We start from the raw sequence: 25,884 nt of genomic DNA on the forward strand, positions 1-25,884 counted from the left end.
CCACTAAGTTAACCACTAGGACAGGGTAGGCTGCTCTACTTTAACCACTAAGTTAACCACTAGGACAGGGTAGGCTGCTCTACTTTAACCACTAAGTTAACCACTAGGACAGGGTAGGCTGCTCTACTTTAACCACTAAGTTAACCACTAGGACAGGGTAGGCTGCTCTACTTTAACCACTAAGTTAACCATTAGGACAGGGTAGGCTGCTCTACTTTAACCACTAACTCATCATCCTCATTTTTGACAACAGCTTTGAAACCAGAACCACGAGGACCCGGTTTCCATTCAGAATCATTGTGGCTTTGTATCATTTATTTGCTAGTTGAAACGGTGTGAGCCCTCGAGTGACCTCCCCTTCCCCCGGGGCTTACTGCCCCCTTTGGCTGAGTAACACATTGCTTAAAGAACAATTCCATTGATTCAGTCCTTTCACCAACACTGTTTAAAATAGCTGGTCCCAGATCTGTTTGTCATCATCTCAACTCCTTGTCATGCCAAACCGGAAAGGAGTGGCATGATGGCACAAATAGACTGGTACCCAAGGCTGTTTCAGGACGGTTCCTTTCACCAAATACCGTTTCAGGATGGTTCCTCAGCCTCCAGCCCCGTCATGTACAGTAGCAGTAGAATGTAGACTAGAGGGGGCTGGAGCTCTGAACAGGATTATTTCTTAGCCGTATAGTAACGGGCCAAGGCACTGCTGGACCAGAGAAACATCACGTCTCACAACATTTCTCTGTTTTGCTTATTTATTCAATTGTGTGAGAAAAAGATTGACTCTTAGCTTTTTCTCTGTTCAATTCACAGCATTACAAAAATACTCTAGTGGTGTCTGAGGTACTTCAATTCTCACCAGTTTTGTAAAATAAATGTGATAATTTTCTCTTGGTTATACCAGTTTGGTGAAAGGCAATAGTATCAGAATATATCATAGATATATATATATATATATATATTAAAAGGACATCCTAACACATGCAGATAGTGTGGCATCTTATGTGCTACTAAGTTAATATCACAAACATGTTCAATAATAACCCTCTAGAACCCTTTAAGGACTGATAGCTACACCGTAGACCAATCAGTGTCTGCTTCCAAACACCGCCCATTAAGACCTGTAGTTATGGCATCTTCAGTCTTATGCTGTAGGATATCAATCACCCTCAGTTATGGCTCTGTGTCTCTGACTCAACTAAGACAGGTCTCTGTGGTATTGCGAATGAAAACATTTTTTGCTCTAAGCAGACAAGTGGACTTGTCAGAAGAGACTCCAGTCATACGGAGACAGACACAGAGCGTTAGTCTCCAGTGCTGTGGATTAGGTCAGCATGGTACTAAACGTTAAGCAAATCTGAACTCACTCCAATGTTGAGACTGAGAACGCGGTCCTTATTTAATCAGCTAGTCCTTAAAATAGTTCTGTGAAGGTAGTTAGAATACATATAAAAACAGAGTACAATTGCACTTGATAAAGTTAAGGAGAGGGAGGGATTGCAAGCTAAGAGAATGAATAGTAACATGGGTCAGGAGGATTGTGATGTAGTCTGTCTTCCTTTCTAGATAGAGTCTTTCTAGCTGACTGATTGACTGGGTGTGTATCTGACTGGAACAGGCCTGGACCCTGAAGAAACGAACTTACTGGCTAGGGATCATTCTCTATTCAGACAGTAACACGTCTAGCAGAGGACTGGGTCATTCTCTATTCAGACAGTAACACGTCTAGCAGAGGACTGGGTCATTCTCTATTCAGACAGTAACACGTCTAGCAGAGGACTGGGTCATTCTCTATTCAGACAGTAACACGTATAGCATGGGAGGCACTGTGAATGGACAGGCTTGGTATAGATGGACTGTATGATGACAGGCTTGGTATAGATGGACTGGTGAGTGGAGCTAAATTAGCAGACCGTAACTGTTCTCCAGGTGAGTGGAGCTAAATTAGCAGACCGTAACTGTTCTCCAGGTGAGTGGAGCTAAATTAGCAGACCGTAACTGTTCTCCTGGTGAGTGGAGCTAAATTAGCAGACCGTAACTGTTCTCCAGGTGAGTGGAGCTAAATTAGCAGACCGTAACTGTTCTCCTGGTGAGTGGAGCTAAATTAGCAGACCGTAACTGTTCTCCTGGTGAGTGGAGCTAAATTAGCAGACCGTAACTGTTCTCCTGGTGAGTGGAGCTAAATTAGCAGACCGTAACTGTTATCCAGGTGAGTGGAGCTAAATTAGCAGACTGTAACTGTTCTCCTGGTGAGTGGAGCTAAATTAGCAGACCGTAACTGTTATCCAGGTGAGTGGAGCTAAATTAGCAGACCGTAACTGTTATCCAGGTGAGTGGAGCTAAATTAGCAGACCGTAACTGTTATCCAGGTGAGTGGAGCTAAATTAGCAGACCGTAACTGTTATCCAGGTGAGTGGAGCTAAATTAGCAGACCGTAACTGTTATCCAGGTGAGTGGAGCTAAATTAGCAGACCGTAACTGTTCTCCTGGTGAGTGGAGCTAAATTAGCAGACCGTAACTGTTCTCCTGGTGAGTGGAGCTAAATTAGCTGACCGTAACTGTTCTCCTGGTGAGTGGAGCTAAATTAGCAGACCGTAACTGTTCTCCTGGTGAGTGGAGCTAAATTAGCAGACCGTAACTGTTATCCAGGTGAGTGGAGCTAAATTAGCAGACCGTAACTGTTATCCAGGTGAGTGGAGCTAAATTAGCAGACCGTAACTGTTATCCAGGTGAGTGGAGCTAAATTAGCAGACCGTAACTGTTCTCCAGGTGAGTGGAGCTAAATTAGCAGACCGTAACTGTTCTCCAGGTGAGTGGAGCTAAATTAGCAGACCGTAACTGTTCTCCTGGTGAGTGGAGCTAAATTAGCAGACCGTAACTGTTCTCCAGGTGAGTGGAGCTAAATTAGCAGACCGTAACTGTTCTCCTGGTGAGTGGAGCTAAATTAGCAGACTGTAACTGTTCTCCTGGTGAGTGGAGCTAAATTAGCAGACCGTAACTGTTCTCCTGGTGAGTGGAGCTAAATTAGCAGACCGTAACTGTTATCCAGGTGAGTGGAGCTAAATTAGCAGACTGTAACTGTTCTCCTGGTGAGTGGAGCTAAATTAGCAGACCGTAACTGTTATCCAGGTGAGTGGAGCTAAATTAGCAGACCGTAACTGTTATCCAGGTGAGTGGAGCTAAATTAGCAGACCGTAACTGTTATCCAGGTGAGTGGAGCTAAATTAGCAGACCGTAACTGTTATCCAGGTGAGTGGAGCTAAATTAGCAGACCGTAACTGTTATCCAGGTGAGTGGAGCTAAATTAGCAGACCGTAACTGTTCTCCTGGTGAGTGGAGCTAAATTAGCAGACCGTAACTGTTCTCCTGGTGAGTGGAGCTAAATTAGCTGACCGTAACTGTTCTCCTGGTGAGTGGAGCTAAATTAGCAGACCGTAACTGTTCTCCTGGTGAGTGGAGCTAAATTAGCAGACCGTAACTGTTATCCAGGTGAGTGGAGCTAAATTAGCAGACCGTAACTGTTATCCAGGTGAGTGGAGCTAAATTAGCAGACCGTAACTGTTATCCAGGTGAGTGGAGCTAAATTAGCAGACCGTAACTGTTCTCCAGGTGAGTGGAGCTAAATTAGCAGACCGTAACTGTTCTCCTGGTGAGTGGAGCTAAATTAGCAGACCGTAACTGTTATCCAGGTGAGTGGAGCTAAATTAGCAGACCGTAACTGTTATCCAGGTGAGTGGAGCTAAATTAGCAGACCGTAACTGTTATCCAGGTGAGTGGAGCTAAATTAGCAGACCGTAACTGTTATCCAGGTGAGTGGAGCTAAATTAGCAGACCGTAACTGTTATCCAGGTGAGTGGAGCTAAATTAGCAGACCGTAACTGTTATCCAGGTGAGTGGAGCTAAATTAGCAGACCGTAACTGTTATCCAGGTGAGTGGAGCTAAATTAGCAGACCGTAACTGTTCTCCTGGTGAGTGGAGCTAAATTAGCAGACCGTAACTGTTCTCCTGGTGAGTGGAGCTAAATTAGCAGACCGTAACTGTTATCCAGGTGAGTGGAGCTAAATTAGCAGACCGTAACTGTTATCCAGGTGAGTGGAGCTAAATTAGCAGACCGTAACTGTTATCCAGGTGAGTGGAGCTAAATTAGCAGACCGTAACTGTTATCCAGGTGAGTGGAGCTAAATTAGCAGACCGTAACTGTTATCCAGGTGAGTGGAGCTAAATTAGCAGACCGTAACTGTTATCCAGGTGAGTGGAGCTAAATTAGCAGACCGTAACTGTTATCCAGGTGAGTGGAGCTAAATTAGCAGACCGTAACTGTTATCCAGGTGAGTGGAGCTAAATTAGCAGACCGTAACTGTTATCCAGGTGAGTGGAGCTAAATTAGCAGACCGTAACTGTTATCCAGGTGAGTGGAGCTAAATTAGCAGACCGTAACTGTTATCCAGGTGAGTGGAGCTAAATTAGCAGACCGTAACTGTTCTCCTGGTGAGTGGAGCTAAATTAGCAGACCGTAACTGTTCTCCTGGTGAGTGGAGCTAAATTAGCTGACCGTAACTGTTCTCCTGGTGAGTGGAGCTAAATTAGCAGACCGTAACTGTTCTCCTGGTGAGTGGAGCTAAATTAGCAGACCGTAACTGTTATCCAGGTGAGTGGAGCTAAATTAGCAGACCGTAACTGTTATCCAGGTGAGTGGAGCTAAATTAGCAGACCGTAACTGTTATCCAGGTGAGTGGAGCTAAATTAGCAGACCGTAACTGTTATCCAGGTGAGTGGAGCTAAATTAGCAGACCGTAACTGTTATCCAGGTGAGTGGAGCTAAATTAGCAGACCGTAACTGTTATCCAGGTGAGTGGAGCTAAATTAGCAGACCGTAACTGTTCTCCTGGTGAGTGGAGCTAAATTAGCAGACCGTAACTGTTATCCAGGTGAGTGGAGCTAAATTAGCAGACCGTAACTGTTATCCAGGTGAGTGGAGCTAAATTAGCAGACCGTAACTGTTCTCCTGGTGAGTGGAGCTAAATTAGCAGACCGTAACTGTTCTCCTGGTGAGTGGAGCTAAATTAGCAGACCGTAACTGTTCTCCAGGTGAGTGGAGCTAAATTAGCAGACCGTAACTGTTATCCAGGTGAGTGGAGCTAAATTAGCAGACCGTAACTGTTCTCCAGGTGAGTGGAGCTAAATTAGCAGACCGTAACTGTTATCCAGGTGAGTGGAGCTAAATTAGCAGACCGTAACAGTTATCCAGGTGAGTGGAGCTAAATTAGCAGACCGTAACTGTTCTCCTGGTGAGTGGAGCTAAATTAGCAGACCGTAACTGTTCTCCTGGTGAGTGGAGCTAAATTAGCAGACCGTAACTGTTCTCCTGGTGAGTGGAGCTAAATTAGCAGACCGTAACTGTTCTCCTGGTGAGTGGAGCTAAATTAGCAGACCGTAACTGTTCTCCTGGTGAGTGGAGCTAAATTAGCAGACCGTAACTGTTCTCCTGGTGAGTGGAGCTAAATTAGCAGACCGTAACTGTTATCCAGGTGAGTGGAGCTAAATTAGCAGACCGTAACTGTTATCCAGGTGAGTGGAGCTAAATTAGCAGATCGTAACTGTTATCCAGGTGAGTGGAGCTAAATTAGCAGACCGTAACTGTTCTCCTGGTGAGTGGAGCTAAATTAGCAGACTGTAACTGTTCTCCTGGTGAGTGGAGCTAAATTAGCAGACCGTAACTGTTATCCAGGTGAGTGGAGCTAAATTAGCAGACCGTAACTGTTATCCAGGTGAGTGGAGCTAAATTAGCAGACCGTAACTGTTATCCAGGTGAGTGGAGCTAAATTAGCAGACCGTAACTGTTATCCAGGTGAGTGGAGCTAAATTAGCAGACCGTAACTGTTATCCAGGTGAGTGGAGCTAAATTAGCAGACCGTAACTGTTCTCCTGGTGAGTGGAGCTAAATTAGCAGACCGTAACTGTTATCCAGGTGAGTGGAGCTAAATTAGCAGACCGTAACTGTTATCCAGGTGAGTGGAGCTAAATTAGCAGACCGTAACTGTTCTCCTGGTGAGTGGAGCTAAATTAGCAGACCGTAACTGTTCTCCTGGTGAGTGGAGCTAAATTAGCAGACCGTAACTGTTCTCCAGGTGAGTGGAGCTAAATTAGCAGACCGTAACTGTTATCCAGGTGAGTGGAGCTAAATTAGCAGACCGTAACTGTTATCCAGGTGAGTGGAGCTAAATTAGCAGACCGTAACTGTTATCCAGGTGAGTGGAGCTAAATTAGCAGACCGTAACTGTTATCCAGGTGAGTGGAGCTAAATTAGCAGACCGTAACTGTTCTCCTGGTGAGTGGAGCTAAATTAGCAGACCGTAACTGTTCTCCTGGTGAGTGGAGCTAAATTAGCAGACCGTAACTGTTCTCCTGGTGAGTGGAGCTAAATTAGCAGACCGTAACTGTTCTCCTGGTGAGTGGAGCTAAATTAGCAGACCGTAACTGTTATTGTCAAATATTCTGTTATTTTCTAAAGTTGAGGTTCAGCCACAAACCACTGTTCCAGAATTGGTCCAATATGAAATTCAGTACAGAGATGTAGCAGCAGGTAGTCTACACAGTTATTTGTGTACAAAGACACCATTGTTGTCTACTGAACATTACCAGTCCATTCCACATGAAGACAAAGTATTGGACCATATTCCCAGATAGCTAGATTATGTTGACACTGCTGCCCCCTTTCTGATTAAGCCTCTAAGGCTGTTATTGGAGATGAGGAAACATGCATAGATCAGATCAGAAAAAGCAGCTGTAGTACCAGAACTGTAGTAAGAGTATTGCAGTACTGTAGTAGTGTAGTAATAGTATTGCAGTACTGTAGTAGTGTAGTACTAGTATTGTAGTACTCGTATTGTAGTAGTGTGGTACTAGTATTGTAGTAGTGTAGTACTCGTATTGTAGTAGTGTGGTACTAGTATTGTAGTAGTGTAGTACTCGTATTGTAGTAGTGTGGTACTAGTATTGTAGTAGTGTAGTACTAGTATTGTATCTTAAATCCCATCTATCTAACAGGTAGTGGACACATCATAAATCCCATCTACCTAACAGGTAGTGGACGCATCTTAAATCCCATCTACCTAACAGGTAGTGGACGCATCTTAAATCCCATCTACCTAACAGGTAGTGGACGCATCTTAAATCCCATCTATCTAACAGGTAGTGGACGCATCTTAAATCCCATCTATCTAACAGGTAGTGGACGCATCTTAAATCCCATCTACCTAACAGGTAGTGGACGCATCTTAAATCCCATCTATCTAACAGGTAGTGGACGCATCTTAAATCCCATCTATCTAACAGGTAGTGGACACAGCTTAAGTCCCATCTCCAGGAACATCACGACAGGTAGTCCTGAGAGAACATGTAAGCTACCTCCTACACCCATCTATCTAACAGGTAATGGACACAGCTTAAGTCCCATCTCCAGGAACATCACGACAGGTAGTCCTGAGAGAACATGTAAGCTACCTCCTACACCCATCTATCTAACAGGTAATGGACACAGCTTAAGTCCCACATCAAGGAACTGCATGTGGTCAACAACACTAACTCTGACCCCTGACCCTACCCATCCCTGTAATACACCATTACTAAGACCCTGACCTCTGACCCTACCCATCCCTGTAATACACCACTACTAACTCATTCCTCAGCCCTTATCTGGCCAACACCAGTCCTACCCTCCCCATCCCTCAAACACCCTCAAGCCAAACCCTCATAATCCAGACCAAAGTGGCCTAAATCAGCACAAACCCTCCTAATCCAGACCAAAGTGGCCTAAATCAGCCCAAACCCTCCTAATCCAGACCAAAGTGGCCTAAATCAGCCCAAACCCTCCTAACCCAGACCAAAGTGGCCTAAACCAGCCCAAACCCTCCTAACCCAAAGTGGCCTAAACCAGCCCAAACCCTCCTAACCCAAAGTGGCCTAAACCAGCACAAACCCTCCTAACCCAAAGTGGCCTAAACCAGCCCAAACCCTCCTAATCCAGACCAAAGTGGCCTAAACCAGCCCAAACCCTCCTAACCCAAAGTGGCCTAAACCAGCCCAAACGGGCCTAAACTAGACTAATTGATTTCAGACCATCCCCATTCCAACCAGTATCCCACCCACAGCATGTTAGGTGGTCGTGTGAAAGGGGAGGAGTAATGTTATTGTTGATGTTTGATCACCATGACATTATGTTACTGAGGACCACGTTGCTATGCTGACTAGAGCTGGGTGACGGTCTAGCTAGTATTTACAACAGGAGACAGTTTCTATCACCACACCAGGGATTGACAGCTACAGGCTGTCTATTCAAAGTTCACAGCTCTGCGTCCACTTCCTCTCACCAAGTCTGACACTGATACAAGCTATTAGCACAGTAGAGCCAGTGAGAACAGCTACACAGCGTGATACTGAAAGCAGCTAACTAACAGGTGGGCTGTGCATCGTATGACAGGTCAGGAAAGGAGACGAGAAAGGAGTGTTTTAATAATGCCAACAGCCAGGCTACAAATAGAACCAATTCTACTGGCCTATTAGAAACCTCCCTAGGATGATACTGACTGACAATGTAAAGTTGAACCTCTTATCTGGACAGAAAGCTTGTGCTCTCTCACCATAATAATGTCTGGATTCAGTTATGTTTATCACCCCTATATGTATGGTGACAGTATGTATGGTATAGTGGAGATGACAGGATGTATGGTATAGTGGAGGTGACAGGATGTATGGTATAGTGGAGGTGACAGGATGTATGGTATAGTGGAGATGACAGGATGTATGGTATAGTGGAGGTGACAGGATGTATGGTATAGTGGAGGTGACAGGATGTATGGTATAGTGGAGGTGACAGGATGTATGGTATAGTGGAGGTGACAGGATGTATGGTATAGTGGAGGTGACAGGATGTATGGTATAGTGGAGGTGACAGGATGTATGGTATAGTGGAGGTGACAGGATGTATGGTATAGTGAAGGTGACAAGATGTATGGGATAGTGGAGGTGACAGGATGTATGGTATAGTGGAGATGACAGGATGTATGGTATAGTGAAGGTGACAGGATGTATGGGATAGTGGAGGTGACAGGATGTATGGTATAGTGGAGGTGACAGGATGTATGGGATAGTGGAGATGACAGGATGTATGGGATAGTGGAGGTGACAGGATGTATGGTATAGTTTCCCCCTTTGTTTCCCTTTGAGATGTGCTGAGGAGGACAAACAGTAAAAGGACGAGACAGACGACCTCTAACCCCAACCTTGGGGGTCACTAAGGGTCAAACAGGTCCTGGTGCTGCTGCTGCTCCAGCTGATTGTTGAAGAGGTCGATCTCTCGGTTGGCCTCCTCAACATACTCCGCTATGAACTGGTCCATTTCTGCAGGGGCTTGATGTAAGGACAGCTACACCACCTACTACTCATCAACAACAAACCATTCAGTGGAATAGGGCTGTGTTGTCAGGTGTTGTATTAGACGCCAGGGCCTTACAATGGTTGTGTTGAGGACAGACAGTAGCGATAAAAGGATACGTGGATGGAAGTTGTTCTTCTCTCCAAAGAAACTGACGTACTGTTGTCCGTTGTAGAAGAAGCCTGGAGGCAGAGGGTCCAGATGTCTCTTCACCTGAACACAGAAACAGGCAAGTTGACAGGCGGGTCAAGAGAGAGGAACAATGATATGTTGTATTAGAGGAACACTCACATGGATGGTCCTGATTTCCTGAGGAGAGAGGCTGGTGTGGGTCTTCTTCACCTTCCTCACCTCCTTCTGAAAACAAGACCACAGATACCAAGATGAGTATATTACCTCTGATGTTTAGGTTACAATACGATCAACCTCTGCAACTTGTCTACAGCACAGTAGATGGTCAGTTAGTTGGTCAGTTAGATGGTCAGTTAGATGGTCAGTTAGATGGCCAGTTGGATGGTCAGTTGGATGGTCAGTTAGATGGCCAGTTAGATGGCCAGTTAGATGGTCAGTTAGATGGTCAGTTAGATGGTCAGTTAGATGGTCAGTTAGATGGCCAGTTAGATGGCCAGTTAGGTGGTCAGTTAGTTGGTCAGTTAGTTGGTCAGTTAGATGGTCAGTTAGATGGTCAGTTAGATGGTCAGTTAGATGAGCTGTGAGTTCCAGTAGTTGGTCAGTTAGATGGCCAGTTAGATGGTCAGTTAGATGGTCAGTTAGATGAGCTGTGAGTTCCAGTAGTTGGTCAGTTAGATGGCCAGTTAGATGGTCAGTTAGATGGTCAGTTAGATGGCCAGTTAGATGGTCAGTTAGTTGGTCAGTTAGATGGTCAGTTAGATGGCCAGTTAGATGGCCAGTTAGATGGCCAGTTAGATGGCCAGTTAGATGGTCAGTTGGATGGTCAGTTAGATGGTCAGTTAGACGGCCAGTTAGATGGTCAGTTAGATGGTCAGTTAGATGGTCAGTTAGATGGCCAGTTAGGTGGTCAGTTAGATGGTCAGTTAGATGGTCAGTTAGATGGTCAGTTAGATGGTCAGTTAGATGAGCTGTGAGTTCGTTAGATGGTCAGTTGGATGGTCAGTTAGATGAGCTGTGAGTTCCAGTAGATGGTCAGTTAGATGGTCAGTTAGATGGCCAGTTAGGTGGTCAGTTAGATGGTCAGTTAGATGAGCTGTGAGTTCCAGTAGATGGTCAGTTAGATGGTCAGTTAGATGGCCAGTTAGGTGGCCAGTTAGGTGGTCAGTTAGATGGCCAGTTAGATGAGCTGTGAGTTCGTTAGATGGTCAGTTGGATGGTCAGTTAGATGAGCTGTGAGTTCCAGTAGATGGTCAGTTAGATGGTCAGTTAGATGGCCAGTTAGGTGGTCAGTTAGATGGTCAGTTAGATGAGCTGTGAGTTCCAGTAGATGGTCAGTTAGATGGTCAGTTAGATGGCCAGTTAGGTGGTCAGTTAGATGGCCAGTTAGATGAGCTGTGAGTTCGTTAGATGGTCAGTTCGATGGCCAGTTAGATGAGCTGTGAGTTCCAGTAGATGGTCAGTTAGATGGTCAGTTAGATGGCCAGTTAGGTGGTCAGTTAGATGGTCAGTTAGATGGTCAGTTAGATGGCCAGGTAGATGGTCAGTTAGATGGCCAGGTAGATGAGCTGTGAGTTCCAGTAGTTGGTCAGTTAGATGGTCAGTTAGATGGCCAGTTAGATGGTCAGTTAGTTGGTCAGTTAGATGGCCAGTTAGATGGCCAGTTAGATGGCCAGTTAGATGGCCAGTTGGATGGTCAGCTAGATGGTCAGTTAGATGGCCAGTTGGATGGTCAGTTAGATGAGCTGTGAGTTCCAGTAGTTGGTCAGTTAGATGGCCAGTTAGATGGCCAGTTAGATGGTCAGTTGGATGGTCAGTTGGATGGTCAGTTGGATGGTCAGTTAGATGGCCAGTTAGATGGCCAGTCAGGTGGTCAGTTAGATGGTCAGTTAGATGGCCAGTTAGATGGCCAGTTAGATGGCCAGTTAGATGGCCAGTTAGATGGCCAGTCAGGTGGTCAGTTAGATGGCCAGTCAGGTGGTCAGTTAGATGGTCAGTTAGATGAGCTGTGAGTTCGTTAGATGGTCAGTTGAATGGTCAGTTAGATGAGCTGTGAGTTCCAGTAGATGGTCAGTTAGATGGTCAGTTAGATGGCCAGTTAGATGGCCAGTTAGATGGTCAGTTAGATGGCCAGTTAGATGGCCAGTTAGATGGCCAGTTAGATGGTCAGTTGGATGGTCAGTTAGATGGTCAGTTAGATGGCCAGTTAGATGGCCAGTTAGATGGTCAGTTAGATGGCCAGGTAGATGGTCAGTTAGATGGCCAGGTAGATGAGCTGTGAGTTCCAGTAGTTGGTCAGTTAGATGGTCAGTTAGATGGCCAGTTAGATGGTCAGTTAGTTGGTCAGTTAGATGGCCAGTTAGATGGTCAGTTAGATGGTCAGTTGGATGGCCAGTCAGGTGGTCAGTTAGATGGTCAGTTAGATGGCCAGTTAGATGGTCAGTTAGATGGTCAGTTAGATGGTCAGTTAGATGGTCAGTTAGATGGCCAGTCAGGTGGTCAGTTAGATGGCCAGTTAGATGAGCTGTGAGTTCGTTAGATGGTCAGTTGAATGGCCAGTTAGATGAGCTGTGAGTTCCAGTAGATGGTCAGTTAGATGGTCAGTTAGATGGTCAGTTAGATGGTCAGTTAGATGGCCAGTTAGATGGTCAGTTAGATGGTCAGTTAGATGGCCAGTTAGATGGCCAGTCAGGTGGTCAGTTAGATGGCCAGTTAGATGGCCAGTTAGATGGTCAGTTAGATGGCCAGTTAGATGGTCAGTTAGATGGCCAGTTAGATGGCCAGTTAGATGGTCAGTTAGATGGTCAGTTAGATGGTCAGTTAGATGGCCAGTTAGATGGCCAGTTAGATGGCCAGTTAGATGGCCAGTTAGATGGTCAGTTGGATGGTCAGTTAGATGGTCAGTTAGACGGCCAGTTAGATGGTCAGTTAGATGGTCAGTTAGATGGTCAGTTAGATGGCCAGTTAGATGGTCAGTTAGATGGTCAGTTAGATGGTCAGTTAGATGGCCAGTTAGATGGCCAGTTAGATGGTCAGTTAGATGGCCAGTTAGATGGCCAGTTAGATGGTCAGTTAGTTGGTCAGTTAGATGGCCAGTTAGATGGTCAGTTAGATGGTCAGTTAGATGAGCTGTGAGTTCCAGTAGTTGGTCAGTCATTCTTGTACCTGTTTTACACAGATCCTCAGCCAGTCCTTCAGGGCCTCCTGTGTCAATCCCACTCCATGGAACAGCAGGAAGCATCCAGAGGGCTCCTGGTCTCCCTGGTGGCTGTCCCCCAAGGGCTGCTGAGTGATACCGAGGTTCCCACTCACAGTGTTGTAGCTCACCTCCATCATCCTCTCAGAGTCTGGAGAAGAACATGGAGATATCTCAGCATCTCACTGACCTGTCTGATGGTCCTAATGACTGGTCTGATGGACCTACCACTGTGGCAGCTACATATACCAAACAGCATGCTGAGGATGAGGAGGGGTTCAGTGCTACAACATCCATCCATCTATCCATGATCCAACTCCAGAATGACTCAAACAACATGGAACATTCAATAGAAGACACAAATAAACAAAATCAATGCAACTAGTTTAATTCAATGGACAGTAACTTAAAATTCACAGAAACTAGTAAGGAACACGCCAAGGACCACCAGCTTCAGAATCATTCAACTTCCACAAACATCTGCTCTTTCTTCATTCTGCACTCTCTTCATTCTGCACTCTCTCCTCATTCAACAACGTCACATAAACGTCTGTATGAATAACGTGAGGAGAAACTACTCAACCAAACTAAACCAGTGGAGAGTGAAGGAGCTCAGTTTCCTACCATCAGCTGGTGCTGCCTGCCTTGAGGACAAACCTTTATCTAATAATACTCACAACTGGGAATGCAAGTACAGGTTAAATGTTGGCATTTAGTATTAGAACACAAGGCAGAAGACATCTCAAATAATACTTGTATGATTATTGATAAGTAGTACAAGTAAACATTTCTACTCAATCATCACCATCATTGTACAGAGTGATGTTGTGTATATTGTCAGTGAGGGAGAATAACAGAGAAACCCTACCAGAGAAGAGGACCTTCCCCGAGACGTTGTAGACGTTTCCTCTGAAAGGGTTTGGTCTCAGAGCTGACTTGAAGGCTAGGGGGCAGAGAGAGACTGGTAGGATATTCAACGGTAGAAAATATACATGGTTAAGCATTGTACTGTACACTATATAGATCCTCGAAAAGTTATACAGCTGCACCATTGAGAGCATCTTGACTGGCTGCATCACCGCCTGGTATGGCAACTGCTTTGACATCTGACCGTAAGGCGCTACAGAGGGTAGTGCGTACAGCCCAGTACATCACCGTGCCAATCTCCCTGCCATCCAAGACCTCTATACCAGGCGGTGTCAGAGGAAGAGCCTAAAAATTGTCAAAGACCACCCAAGTCATAGACTGTTCTCTCTACTACCGCACAGCAAGCGGTACCAGAGCGCCAAGTCTTGGACCAAAAGGCTCCTTAACAGCTTCTAGCTTCTGCCTAAATAAAGATGAAATAAATCAAATCAATAAATAAGGCCCATCTCCCCAGATACTGCTGAACAGTTAATGGCTACTCTGACTGCTAACATTGAGCCCTTTCTTAATTGAATGACATTCTTGCACTGGCTCTATGCGCCCTCACACACACACACTACATACGCTCACACACACACACTACATACGCTCACACACACACACTACATACGCTCACACACACACACACTACATACGCTCACACACACACACACTACATACGCTCACACACACACACACACACACACACTACATACGCTCACACACACACACTACATACGTTCACACACACACACTACATACGCTCACACACACACACTACATACGCTCACACACACACAATAACATATTGGTATTGACTGGTACATCTAGTCTATGGTCTCAGTATTGGTATTGACTGGTACATCTAGTCTATGGTCTCAGTATGGTTATTGACTGGTACATCTAGTCTATGGTCTCAGTATTGGTATTGACTGGTACATCTAGTCTGTGGTCTCAGTATTGTTATTGACTGGTACATCTAGTCTGTGGTCTCAGTATTGGTATTGACTGGTACATCTAGTCTGTGGTCTCAGTATTGGTATTGACTGGTACATCTAGTCTATGGTCTCAGTATTGGTATTGACTGGTACATCTAGTCTATGGTCTCAGTATTGTTATTGACTGGTACATCTAGTCTATGGTCTCAGTATTGTTATTGACTGGTACATCTAGTCTATGGTCTCAGTATTGTTATTGACTGGTACATCTAGTCTATGGTCTCAGTATTGTTATTGACTGGTACATCTAGTCTATGGTCTCAGTATTGTTATTGACTGGTACATCTAGTCTATGGTCTCAGTATTGTTATTGACTGGTACATCTAGTCTATGGTCTCAGTATTGTTATTGACTGGTACATCTAGTCTATGGTCTCAGTATTGTTATTGACTGGTACATCTAGTCTATGGTCTCAGTATGGTTATTGACTGGTACATCTAGTCTATGGTCTCAGTATTGGTATTGACTGGTACATCTAGTCTGTGGTCTCAGTATTGTTATTGACGGGTACATCTAGTCTATGGTCTCAGTATTGTTATTGACGGGTACATCTAGTCTATGGTCTCAGTATTGTTATTGACTGGTACATCTAGTCTGTGGTCTCAGTATTGGTATTGACTGGTACATCTAGTCTATGGTCTCAGTATTGTTATTGACTGGTACATCTAGTCTATGGTCTCAGTATTGGTATTGACTGGTACATCTAGTCTATGGTCTCAGTATTGGTATTGACTGGTACATCTAGTCTGTGGTCTCAGTATTGGTATTGACTGGTACATCTAGTCTATGGTCTCAGTATTGTTATTGACGGGTACATCTAGTCTATGGTCTCAGTATTGGTATTGACTTGTACATCTAGTCTATGGTCTCAGTATTGGTATTGACTTGTACATCTAGTCTATGGTCTCAGTATTGGTATTGACTGGTACATCTAGTCTGTGGTCTCAGTATTGGTATTGACTGGTACATCTAGTCTATGGTCTTAGTATTGGTATTGACTGGTACATCTAGTCTATGGTCTCAGTATTGGTATTGACGAGTACATCTAGTCTGTGGTCTCAGTATTGGTATTGACTGGTACATCTAGTCTATGGTCTCAGTATTGGTATTGACTGGTACATCTAGTCTATGGTCTCAGTATTGTTATTGACTGGTACATCTAGTCTATGGTCTCAGTATTGGTATTGACTGGTACATCTAGTCTATGGTCTCAGTATTGGTATTGACTGGTACATCTAGTCTATGGTCTCAGTATTGGTATTGACTGGTACATCTAGTCTATGGTCTCAGTATTGGTATTGACTGGTACATCTAGTCTATGGTCTCAGTATTGGTATTGACTGGTACATCTAGTCTGTGGTCTCAGTATTGGTATTGACTGGTACATCTAGTCTATGGTCTCAGTATTGGTATTGACTGGTACATCTAGTCTATGGTCTCAGTATTGGTATTGACGAGTACATCTAGTCTGTGGTCTCAGTATTGGTATTGACTGGTACATCTAGTCTATGGTCTCAGTATTGGTATTGACTGGTACATCTAGTCTATGGTCTCAGTATTGTTATTGACTGGTACATCTAGTCTATGGTCTCAGTATTGGTATTGACTGGTACATCTAGTCTATGGTCTCAGTATTGGTATTGACTGGTACATCTAGTCTATGGTCTCAGTATTGGTATTGACTGGTACATCTAGTCTATGGTCTCAGTATTGGTATTGACTGGTACATCTAGTCTATGGTCTCAGTATTGGTATTGACGGGTACATCTAGTCTATGGTCTCAGTATTGGTATTGACTGGTACATCTAGTCTATGGTCTCAGTATTGGTATTGACTGGTACATCTAGTCTATGGTCTCAGTATTGGTATTGACTTGTGCTACTATTTCCTTATTTTTCAACAAATTATTTTCTTTCTTAATAAATTATTTTTCTTTCTTAATACAGTGCCTTGCGAAAGTATTCGGCCCCCTTGAACTTTGCGACCTTTTGCCACATTTCAGGCTTCAAACATAAAGATATAAAACTGTATTTTTTGTGAAGAATCAACAACAAGTGGGACACAATCATGAAGTGGAACAACATTTATTGGATATTTCAAACTTTTTTAACAAATCAAAAACTGAAAAATTGGGCGTGCAAAATTATTCAGCCCCCTTAAGTTAATACTTTGTAGCGCCACCTTTTGCTGCGATTACAGCTGTAAGTCGCTTGGGGTATGTCTCTATCAGTTTTGCACATCGAGAGACTGACATTTTTTCCCATTCCTCCTTGCAAAACAGCTCGAGCTCAGTGAGGTTGGATGGAGAGCATTTGTGAACAGCAGTTTTCAGTTCTTTCCACAGATTCTCGATTGGATTCAGGTCTGGACTTTGACTTGGCCATTCTAACACTTGGATATGTTTGTTATTGAACCATTCCATTGTAGATTTTGCTTTATGTTTTGGATCATTGTCTTGTTGGAAGACAAATCTCCGTCCCAGTCTCAGGTCTTTTGCAGACTCCATCAGGTTTTCTTCCAGAATGGTCCTGTATTTGGCTCCATCCATCTTCCCATCAATTTTAACCATCTTCCCTGTCCCTGCTGAAGAAAAGCAGGCCCAAACCATGATGCTGCCACCACCATGTTTGACAGTGGGGATGGTGTGTTCAGGGTGATGAGCTGTGTTGCTTTTACGCCAAACATAACGTTTTGCATTGTTGCCAAAAAGTTCAATTTTGGTTTCATCTGACCAGAGCACCTTCTTCCACATGTTTGGTGTGTCTCCCAGGTGGCTTGTGGCAAACTTTTTATGGATATCTTTAAGAAATGGCTGTCTTCTTGCCACTCTTCCATAAAGGCCAGATTTGTGCAATATACGACTGATTGTTGTCCTATTGGCTGCATCTCTGATCAGTCTTCTCCTTGTATGAGCTGAAAGTTTAGAGGGACGGCCAGGTCTTGGTAGATTTGCAGTGGTCTGATACTCCTTCCATTTCAATATTATCGCTTGCACAGTGCTCCTTGGGATGTTTAAAGCTTGGGAAATATTTTTGTATCCTAATCCGGCTTTAAACTTCTTCACAACAGTATCTCGGACCTGCCTGGTGTGTTCCTTGTTCTTCATGATGCTCTCTGCGCTTTTAACGGACCTCTGAGACTATCACAGTGCAGGTGCATTTATACGGAGACTTGATTACACACAGGTGGATTGTATTTATCATCATTAGTCATTTAGGTCAACATTGGATCCTTCAGAGATCCTCACTGAACTTCTGGAGAGAGTTTGCTACACTGAAAGTAAAGGGGCTGAATAATTTTGCACGCCCAATTTTTCAGTTTTTGATTTGTAAAAAAAGTTTGAAATATCCAATAAATGTCGTTCCACTTCATGATTGTGTCCCACTTGTTGTTGATTCTTCACAAAAAAATACAGTTTTATATCTTTATGTTTGAAGCCTGAAATGTGGCAAAAGGTCGCAAAGTTCAAGGGGGCCGAATACTTTCGCAAGGCACTGTATCTGCTGTATTCGGCACGTTACAAGTAAAAACAGATTTCAAAATTGTATTTGATATAATTAAATAATTCCAATGCTATTGTACTGGAAATGTTTTAGGAACACGTGCCATGTCATGACAACTCAGACTGCAGTCTCTTCGTGCTCTCCATATTAGAAGAGAAAGGTCTTCATGTGTTCCACTTGATTGACTGATGTAATTATTAGGGGGTTCTTACCTTTACAGTGTTTCAGAAACAGAGGTCTCTCCAGGGGAAGGTTGAACATCACATACTGGTGGCCCAAAGACAGGGACCCACAGCCACTGACGAACCGGCCTTTACACCTGAAATACACACAGACATCAAACCTTGTGACGGGCATTCATGCACGCTTGATAGAGTAGATAGCCTGTGTTTTCTAAGCCACTGTTAGAAACAGTTCTAATGAGGCACAGTGACCACTGAGGTGTCATAAGGTGTCTAAATGGACCGGTCCAGAGGTAGAGCCCAGTCTGTGTACATGGCAACCGCCTGGCCAACAGCTTGGTAGTGGTCTGTTACAGTAGGAGGAACAAGGCTAGTAGTGGTCTGTTACAGTAGGAGGAACCAGGCTGGTAGTGGTCTGTTACAGTAGGAGGAACCAGGCTGGTAGTGGTCTGTTACAATAGGAGGAACAAGGCTAGTAGTGGTCTGTTACAGTAGGAGGAACAAGGCTAGTAGTGGTCTGTTACAGTAGGAGGAACCAGGCTGGTAGTGGTCTGTTACAGTAGGAGGAACCAGGCTGGTAGTGGTTTGTTACAGTAGGAGGAACCAGGCTGGTAGTGTCTGCTACAGTAGGAGGAACCAGGCTGGTAGTGGTCTGTTACAGTAGGAGGAACCAGGCTGGTAGTGGTCTGTTACAGTAGGAGGAACCATGCTGGTAGTGTCTGTTACAGTAGGAGGAACCAGGCTGGTAGTGGTCTGTTACAGTAGGAGGAACCAGGCTAGTAGTGGTCTGTTACAGTAGGAGGAACAAGGCTAGTAGTGGTCTGTTACAGTAGGAGGAACCAGGCTAGTAGTGTCTGCTACAGTAGGAGGAACCAGGCTGGTAGTGGTCTGTTACAGTAGGAGGAACCAGGCTGGTAGTGTCTGCTACAGTAGGAGGAACCAGGCTGGTAGTGGTCTGCTACAGTAGGAGGAACCAGGCTGGTAGTGGTCTGTTACAGTAGGAGGAACCAGGCTGGTAGTGGTCTGTTACAGTAGGAGGAACCAGGCTGGTAGTGGTCTGTTACAATAGGAGGAACAAGGCTAGTAGTGGTCTGTTACAGTAGGAGGAACAAGGCTAGTAGTGGTCTGTTACAGTAGGAGGAACCAGGCTGGTAGTGTCTGCTACAGTAGGAGGAACCAGGCTGGTAGTGGTCTGTTACAGTAGGAGGAACCAGGCTGGTAGTGGTCTGTTACAGTAGGAGGAACCATGCTGGTAGTGTCTGTTACAGTAGGAGGAACCAGGCTGGTAGTGGTCTGTTACAGTAGGAGGAACCAGGCTAGTAGTGGTCTGTTACAGTAGGAGGAACAAGGCTAGTAGTGGTCTGTTACAGTAGGAGGAACCAGGCTAGTAGTGTCTGCTACAGTAGGAGGAACCAGGCTGGTAGTGGTCTGTTACAGTAGGAGGAACCAGGCTGGTAGTGTCTGCTACAGTAGGAGGAACCAGGCTGGTAGTGGTCTGCTACAGTAGGAGGAACCAGGCTGGTAGTGGTCTGTTACAGTAGGAGGAACCAGGCTGGTAGTGGTCTGTTACAGTAGGAGGAACCAGGCTGGTAGTGGTCTGTTACAATAGGAGGAACAAGGCTAGTAGTGGTCTGTTACAGTAGGAGGAACAAGGCTAGTAGTGGTCTGTTACAGTAGGAGGAACCAGGCTGGTAGTGTCTGCTACAGTAGGAGGAACCAGGCTGGTAGTGGTCTGTTACAGTAGGAGGAACCAGGCTGGTAGTGGTCTGTTACAGTAGGAGGAACCAGGCTGGTAGTGGTCTGTTACAGTAGGAGGAACCATGCTGGTAGTGTCTGTTACAGTAGGAGGAACCAGGCTGGTAGTGGTCTGTTACAGTAGGAGGAACCAGGCTAGTAGTGGTCTGTTACAGTAGGAGGAACAAGGCTAGTAGTGGTCTGTTACAGTAGGAGGAACCAGGCTAGTAGTGTCTGCTACAGTAGGAGGAACCAGGCTGGTAGTAGTCTGTTACAGTAGGAGGAACCAGGCTGGTAGTGTCTGCTACAGTAGGAGGAACCAGGCTGGTAGTGGTCTGTTACAGTAGGAGGAACCAGGCTGGTAGTGTCTGCTACAGTAGGAGGAACCAGGCTGGTAGTGGTCTGTTACAGTAGGAGGAACCAGGCTGGTAGTGGTCTGTTACAGTAGGAGGAACCAGGCTAGTAGTGGTCTGTTACAGTAGGAGGAACCAGGCTAGTAGTGGTCTGTTACAGTAGGAGGAACAAGGCTGGTAGTGGTCTGTTACAGTAGGAGGAACAAGGCTAGTAGTGGTCTATTACAGTAGGAGGAACCAGGCTGGTAGTGGTCTGTTACAGTAGGAGGAACCAGGCTGGTAGTGTCTGCTACAGTAGGAGGAACCAGGATGGTAGTGGTCTGTTACAGTAGGAGGAACCAGGCTGGTAGTGGTCTGTTACAGTAGGAGGAACCAGGCTGGTAGTGGTCTGTTACAGTAGGAGGAACCAGGCTGGTAGTGGTCTGTTACAGTAGGAGGAACCAGGCTGGTAGTGGTCTGTTACAGTAGGAGGAACCAGGCTGGTAGTGGTCTGTTACAGTAGGAGGAACAAGGCTAGTAGTGGTCTGTTACAGTAGGAGGAACAAGGCTGGTAGTGGTCTGTTACAGTAGGAGGAACAAGGCTAGTAGTGGTCTGTTACAGTAGGAGGAACCAGGCTGGTAGTGGTCTGTTACAGTAGGAGGAACCAGGCTGGTAGTGTCTGCTACAGTAGGAGGAACCAGGCTGGTAGTGGTCTGTTACAGTAGGAGGAACAAGGCTAGTTACAGACCACTACCAGCCTGGTTCCTCCTACAGTGGTCTGTTACAGTAGGAGGAACCAGGCTGGTAGTGTCTGTTACAGTAGGAGGAACCAGGCTGGTAGTGTCTGCTACAGTAGGAGGAACCAGGCTGGTAGTGGTCTGTTACAGTAGGAGGAACCAGGCTGGTAGTGTCTGCTACAGTAGGAGGAACCAGGCTGGTAGTGGTCTGCTACAGTAGGAGGAACCAGGCTGGTAGTGGTCTGTTACAGTAGGAGGAACCAGGCTGGTAGTGGTCTGTTACAGTAGGAGGAACCAGGCTGGTAGTGTCTGCTACAGTAGGAGGAACCAGGCTGGTAGTGGTCTGCTACAGTAGGAGGAACCAGGCTGGTAGTGGTCTGTTACAGTAGGAGGAACCAGGCTGGTAGTGGTCTGTTACAGTAGGAGGAACCAGGCTGGTAGTGGTCTGTTACAGTAGGAGGAACAAGGCTAGTAGTGGTCTGTTACAGTAGGAGGAACAAGGCTGGTAGTGGTCTGTTACAGTAGGAGGAACAAGGCTAGTAGTGGTCTGTTACAGTAGGAGGAACCAGGCTAGTAGTGTCTGCTACAGTAGGAGGAACCAGGCTGGTAGTAGTCTGTTACAGTAGGAGGAACCAGGCTGGTAGTGTCTGCTACAGTAGGAGGAACCAGGCTGGTAGTGGTCTGTTACAGTAGGAGGAACCAGGCTGGTAGTGTCTGCTACAGTAGGAGGAACCAGGCTGGTAGTGGTCTGTTACAGTAGGAGGAACCAGGCTGGTAGTGGTCTGTTACAGTAGGAGGAACCAGGCTAGTAGTGGTCTGTTACAGTAGGAGGAACCAGGCTAGTAGTGGTCTGTTACAGTAGGAGGAACAAGGCTGGTAGTGGTCTGTTACAGTAGGAGGAACAAGGCTAGTAGTGGTCTATTACAGTAGGAGGAACCAGGCTGGTAGTGGTCTGTTACAGTAGGAGGAACCAGGCTGGTAGTGTCTGCTACAGTAGGAGGAACCAGGATGGTAGTGGTCTGTTACAGTAGGAGGAACCAGGCTGGTAGTGGTCTGTTACAGTAGGAGGAACCAGGCTGGTAGTGGTCTGTTACAGTAGGAGGAACCAGGCTGGTAGTGGTCTGTTACAGTAGGAGGAACCAGGCTGGTAGTGGTCTGTTACAGTAGGAGGAACCAGGCTGGTAGTGGTCTGTTACAGTAGGAGGAACAAGGCTAGTAGTGGTCTGTTACAGTAGGAGGAACAAGGCTGGTAGTGGTCTGTTACAGTAGGAGGAACAAGGCTAGTAGTGGTCTGTTACAGTAGGAGGAACCAGGCTGGTAGTGGTCTGTTACAGTAGGAGGAACCAGGCTGGTAGTGTCTGCTACAGTAGGAGGAACCAGGCTGGTAGTGGTCTGTTACAGTAGGAGGAACAAGGCTAGTTACAGACCACTACCAGCCTGGTTCCTCCTACAGTGGTCTGTTACAGTAGGAGGAACCAGGCTGGTAGTGTCTGTTACAGTAGGAGGAACCAGGCTGGTAGTGTCTGCTACAGTAGGAGGAACCAGGCTGGTAGTGGTCTGTTACAGTAGGAGGAACTAGGCTGGTAGTGGTCTGTTACAGTAGGAGGAACCAGGCTGGTAGTGGTCTGTTACAGTAGGAGGAACCAGGCTGGTAGTGGTCTGTTACAGTAGGAGGAACCAGGCTGGTAGTGGTCTGTTACAGTAGGAGGAACCAGGCTGGTAGTGGTCTGTTACAGTAGGAGGAACCAGGCTGGTAGTGGTCTGTTACAGTAGGAGGAACCAGGCTGGTAGTGGTCTGTTACAGTAGGAGGAACCAGGCTGGTAGTGGTCTGTTACAGTAGGAGGAACCAGGCTGGTAGTGGTCTGTTACAGTAGGAGGAACCAGGCTGGTAGTGGTCTGTTTCAGTAGGAGGAACCAGGCTGGTAGTGTCTGCTACAGTAGGAGGAACCAGGCTGGTAGTGATCTGTTACAGTAGGAGGAACTTGCTTTGTAAGTAGGAAAACATGCAAAATCGGTGTACCAAATACTTGTTCTCCCCAATGTATCTCCCTCTAACTTTAAGCATCAGCTGTCAGAGCAGCTTACCGATCACTGTACCTGTACACAGCCCATCTGTAAATAGCACACCCAACTACCTCATCCCCATATTGTTATTTATTTATATTATTTTGCTCTTTTGCACCCCATTATCTCTACTTGCACATCATCATCTGCACATCTATCATTCCAGTGTTAATGCTAAATTGTAATTATTTCACCTCTATGGTCTATTTATTGCCTTACCTCCCTAATCTTACTCCATTTGCACACACTGTACATAGACTATTATATTGTATTATTGACTGTACGTTTGTTTATTCCATGTGTAACTCTGTTGTTGTTTTTGTCGCACTGCTTTGCTTTATCTTGGCCAGGGCGCAGTTGTAAATGAGAACTTGTTCTCAACTGGCCTAAATAAAGGTGAAATAAATCAAATAAATCAATAAAGAAGGCCCATCTCCCCGATAGCTCAGTTTGGCTGTGTGGCCAGCTCTAGGAAGAGTCTTGGTGGCTCCACAGTGTTCTTGGTGGCTCCACAGTGTTCTTGGGGACCTTCACTGCTGCAGACATTTTTTGGTACCTTTCCTCAGATCTGTTCCATGAAACAATCCTGTCTCAGAGCTCTACGGAGAATTTATGACCTCATGGTTTATGCTCTGACATGCATTGTCAACTGTGGGCCTTATATAGACAGGTGTGTGCCATTCCATATCATGTCCAATCAATTGAATTTAGCACAGGTGGTCTCCATCAAGTTGTAGGCATCTCAAGGATGATCAGTACCTCCCGAGTGGCGCAGCGGTCTAAGGTTTGGCCGCCCGGGATGTCCTTGTCCCATCGTACGCTAGCGACACCTGTGGCGGGCAGGCGCATGCATGCTGACTTCGGTCGCCAGCTGTACAGTGGTTTTTCCCCGACACATTGGTGCGGCTGGCTTCCGGGTTAAGCAAGCAGTGTGTCTAGAAGAAGTGCGACTTAGCAGGGTTGTGATTTGGAGGACGCATGGCTCTCGACCTTCGCCTCTCCCGAGTCCGCAGGCGAGTTGCAGCGATGGGACAAGACTGTAACTAATAATTGGATACCATGAAATTGGGGAGAAAAAGGGGTAACCCCCCCCTAAAAAACAAGGATGATCAAATCATGTCCAATCAATTGTATTTAGTCATAGAAGCATCTCAAGGATGACCAATGGAAACAGGACGCACCTGAGCTCAATGTCTAGTCTCATAGCAACGGGTCTGAATACTTATGTAAATAAGGTGTTAGTTTGTTTAATACATTTTTTATTACATTTCGAAAAACCTGTTTTCGCTTTGTCATCATGGGGTATTGTGTGTAGATGGATGAGGAAAAAATAATTGTTTACATTTTAGAATAAGGCTGTAATGTACATTTTTAAGAAAAGGTCAAGGGGTCTGAATACTTTCCGAATGCACTGTATATATTGTATTATACAGGGCACATTTGGAAAACAGACCTAGATCGCAATATGTCTACAGTGCCTTGCAAAAGTATTCACCCCCCTATTTTGTTGCAGTACTACCCATAATTTAAATGGATTTGTATTTGTATTTAATGTAATGGACATACACAAAATAGTCAAAATTGGTGAAGTGAAATAAAAATAAATGACTTGTTTCAATAAATTCTAAAATTACAAACAATAAAAACAGAAAACTGGTGGGTACATATTGTATTCACCCTCTTTCCTATGAAGCCCCTAACTAAGATCTGGTGCAACCAATTACCTTCAGAAGACACATAATTAGTTACATAAAGTCCACCTGTGTGCAATCTAAGTGTCACATGATCTGTCACATGTTCTCAGTAAATATATCTATATCTATAAATATATTCAAACACACACCTATTCTGAAAGGCCCCAGAGTCCGCAACACCACTAAGCAAGGGGCACCACCAAGAAAGTGGCACCATGAAGACCAAGGAGCTCTCCAAACAGGTCAGGGACAAAGTTGTGGAGAAGTACAGATCAGTGTTGGGTTATAAAAAAATATCCCAAACTTTGAACATCCCACGGAGCACTCTGGGCTAGGGGGCAGTATTTTGAAGTTTGCATGACAAGCGTGCCCAAAGTTAACTGTTACTCAGGCCCAGAAGTTAGGATATGCATATGCATGTAGTATTGGATAGAAAACACTCTAAAGTTTCTAAAACTGTTAAAATAATGTCTGTCAGTATAACAGAACTGATATGGCAGGCGAAACCCAGAGGACAAACCATTAAAAAAAAATAATAATTCAGCCTACCACTGTTTCCAATGGCTGTCATGTTTCTTATCCTCCCAGATTGCAGTTCCTAGGGCTTCCACTAGATGTCCTCAGATAATCGCATGGTGTGGTTTCGCCGTAAAGCCTTTTTGAAATCTGACACTGCGGCTGGATTAACAAGAAGTTAAGCTTTATTTTGATGTATTACACTTGTATTTTCATGAATGTAAAATATTTATATTTCTGTAATTTGAATTTCGCGCTCTGCAATTTCACCGGATGTTGGCCAGGTGGGACGGCCCGTAAGAAGTTAAATCCATTATTAAAAAATGGAAAGAATATGGCACCACAACAAACTTGCCAAGAGAGGGCTGCCCACCAAAACTGACAGAACATATAGCTGGGCTTTACAGAAGAGTGGCCAGAAAAAAAGCCATTGCTTAAAGAAAGAAATAAGCAAACGTGG

General features: G+C 45.1%; 1 protein-coding gene across 1 annotated transcript in view; it reads right to left on the reverse strand.

The window, feature by feature from the left end:
• Positions 1–8,489: 8,489 nt before the first annotated feature.
• dnaaf9 (dynein axonemal assembly factor 9) overlaps positions 8,490–25,884 on the reverse strand; it is a 96,200-nt gene continuing 78,805 nt past the window's right edge. Inside the window, exons 30-35 of the mRNA XM_090221490.1 lie at positions 18,376–18,482; positions 13,625–13,699; positions 12,726–12,907; positions 9,723–9,788; positions 9,551–9,644; positions 8,490–9,397 (exon numbers count right to left, since the gene is read on the reverse strand). Of these exons, the coding sequence (XP_090077616.1) occupies positions 9,291–9,397; positions 9,551–9,644; positions 9,723–9,788; positions 12,726–12,907; positions 13,625–13,699; positions 18,376–18,482 (631 nt within the window). The 3' untranslated portion in view covers positions 8,490–9,290. The remainder of the gene's footprint in view (positions 9,398–9,550; positions 9,645–9,722; positions 9,789–12,725; positions 12,908–13,624; positions 13,700–18,375; positions 18,483–25,884) is intronic.

Source organism: Oncorhynchus mykiss, chromosome 25 (genome assembly GCF_057628025.1).
Source record: "Oncorhynchus mykiss isolate SJ-2025 chromosome 25, ASM5762802v1, whole genome shotgun sequence".
NCBI classification, from domain to species: domain Eukaryota; kingdom Metazoa; phylum Chordata; class Actinopteri; order Salmoniformes; family Salmonidae; genus Oncorhynchus; species Oncorhynchus mykiss.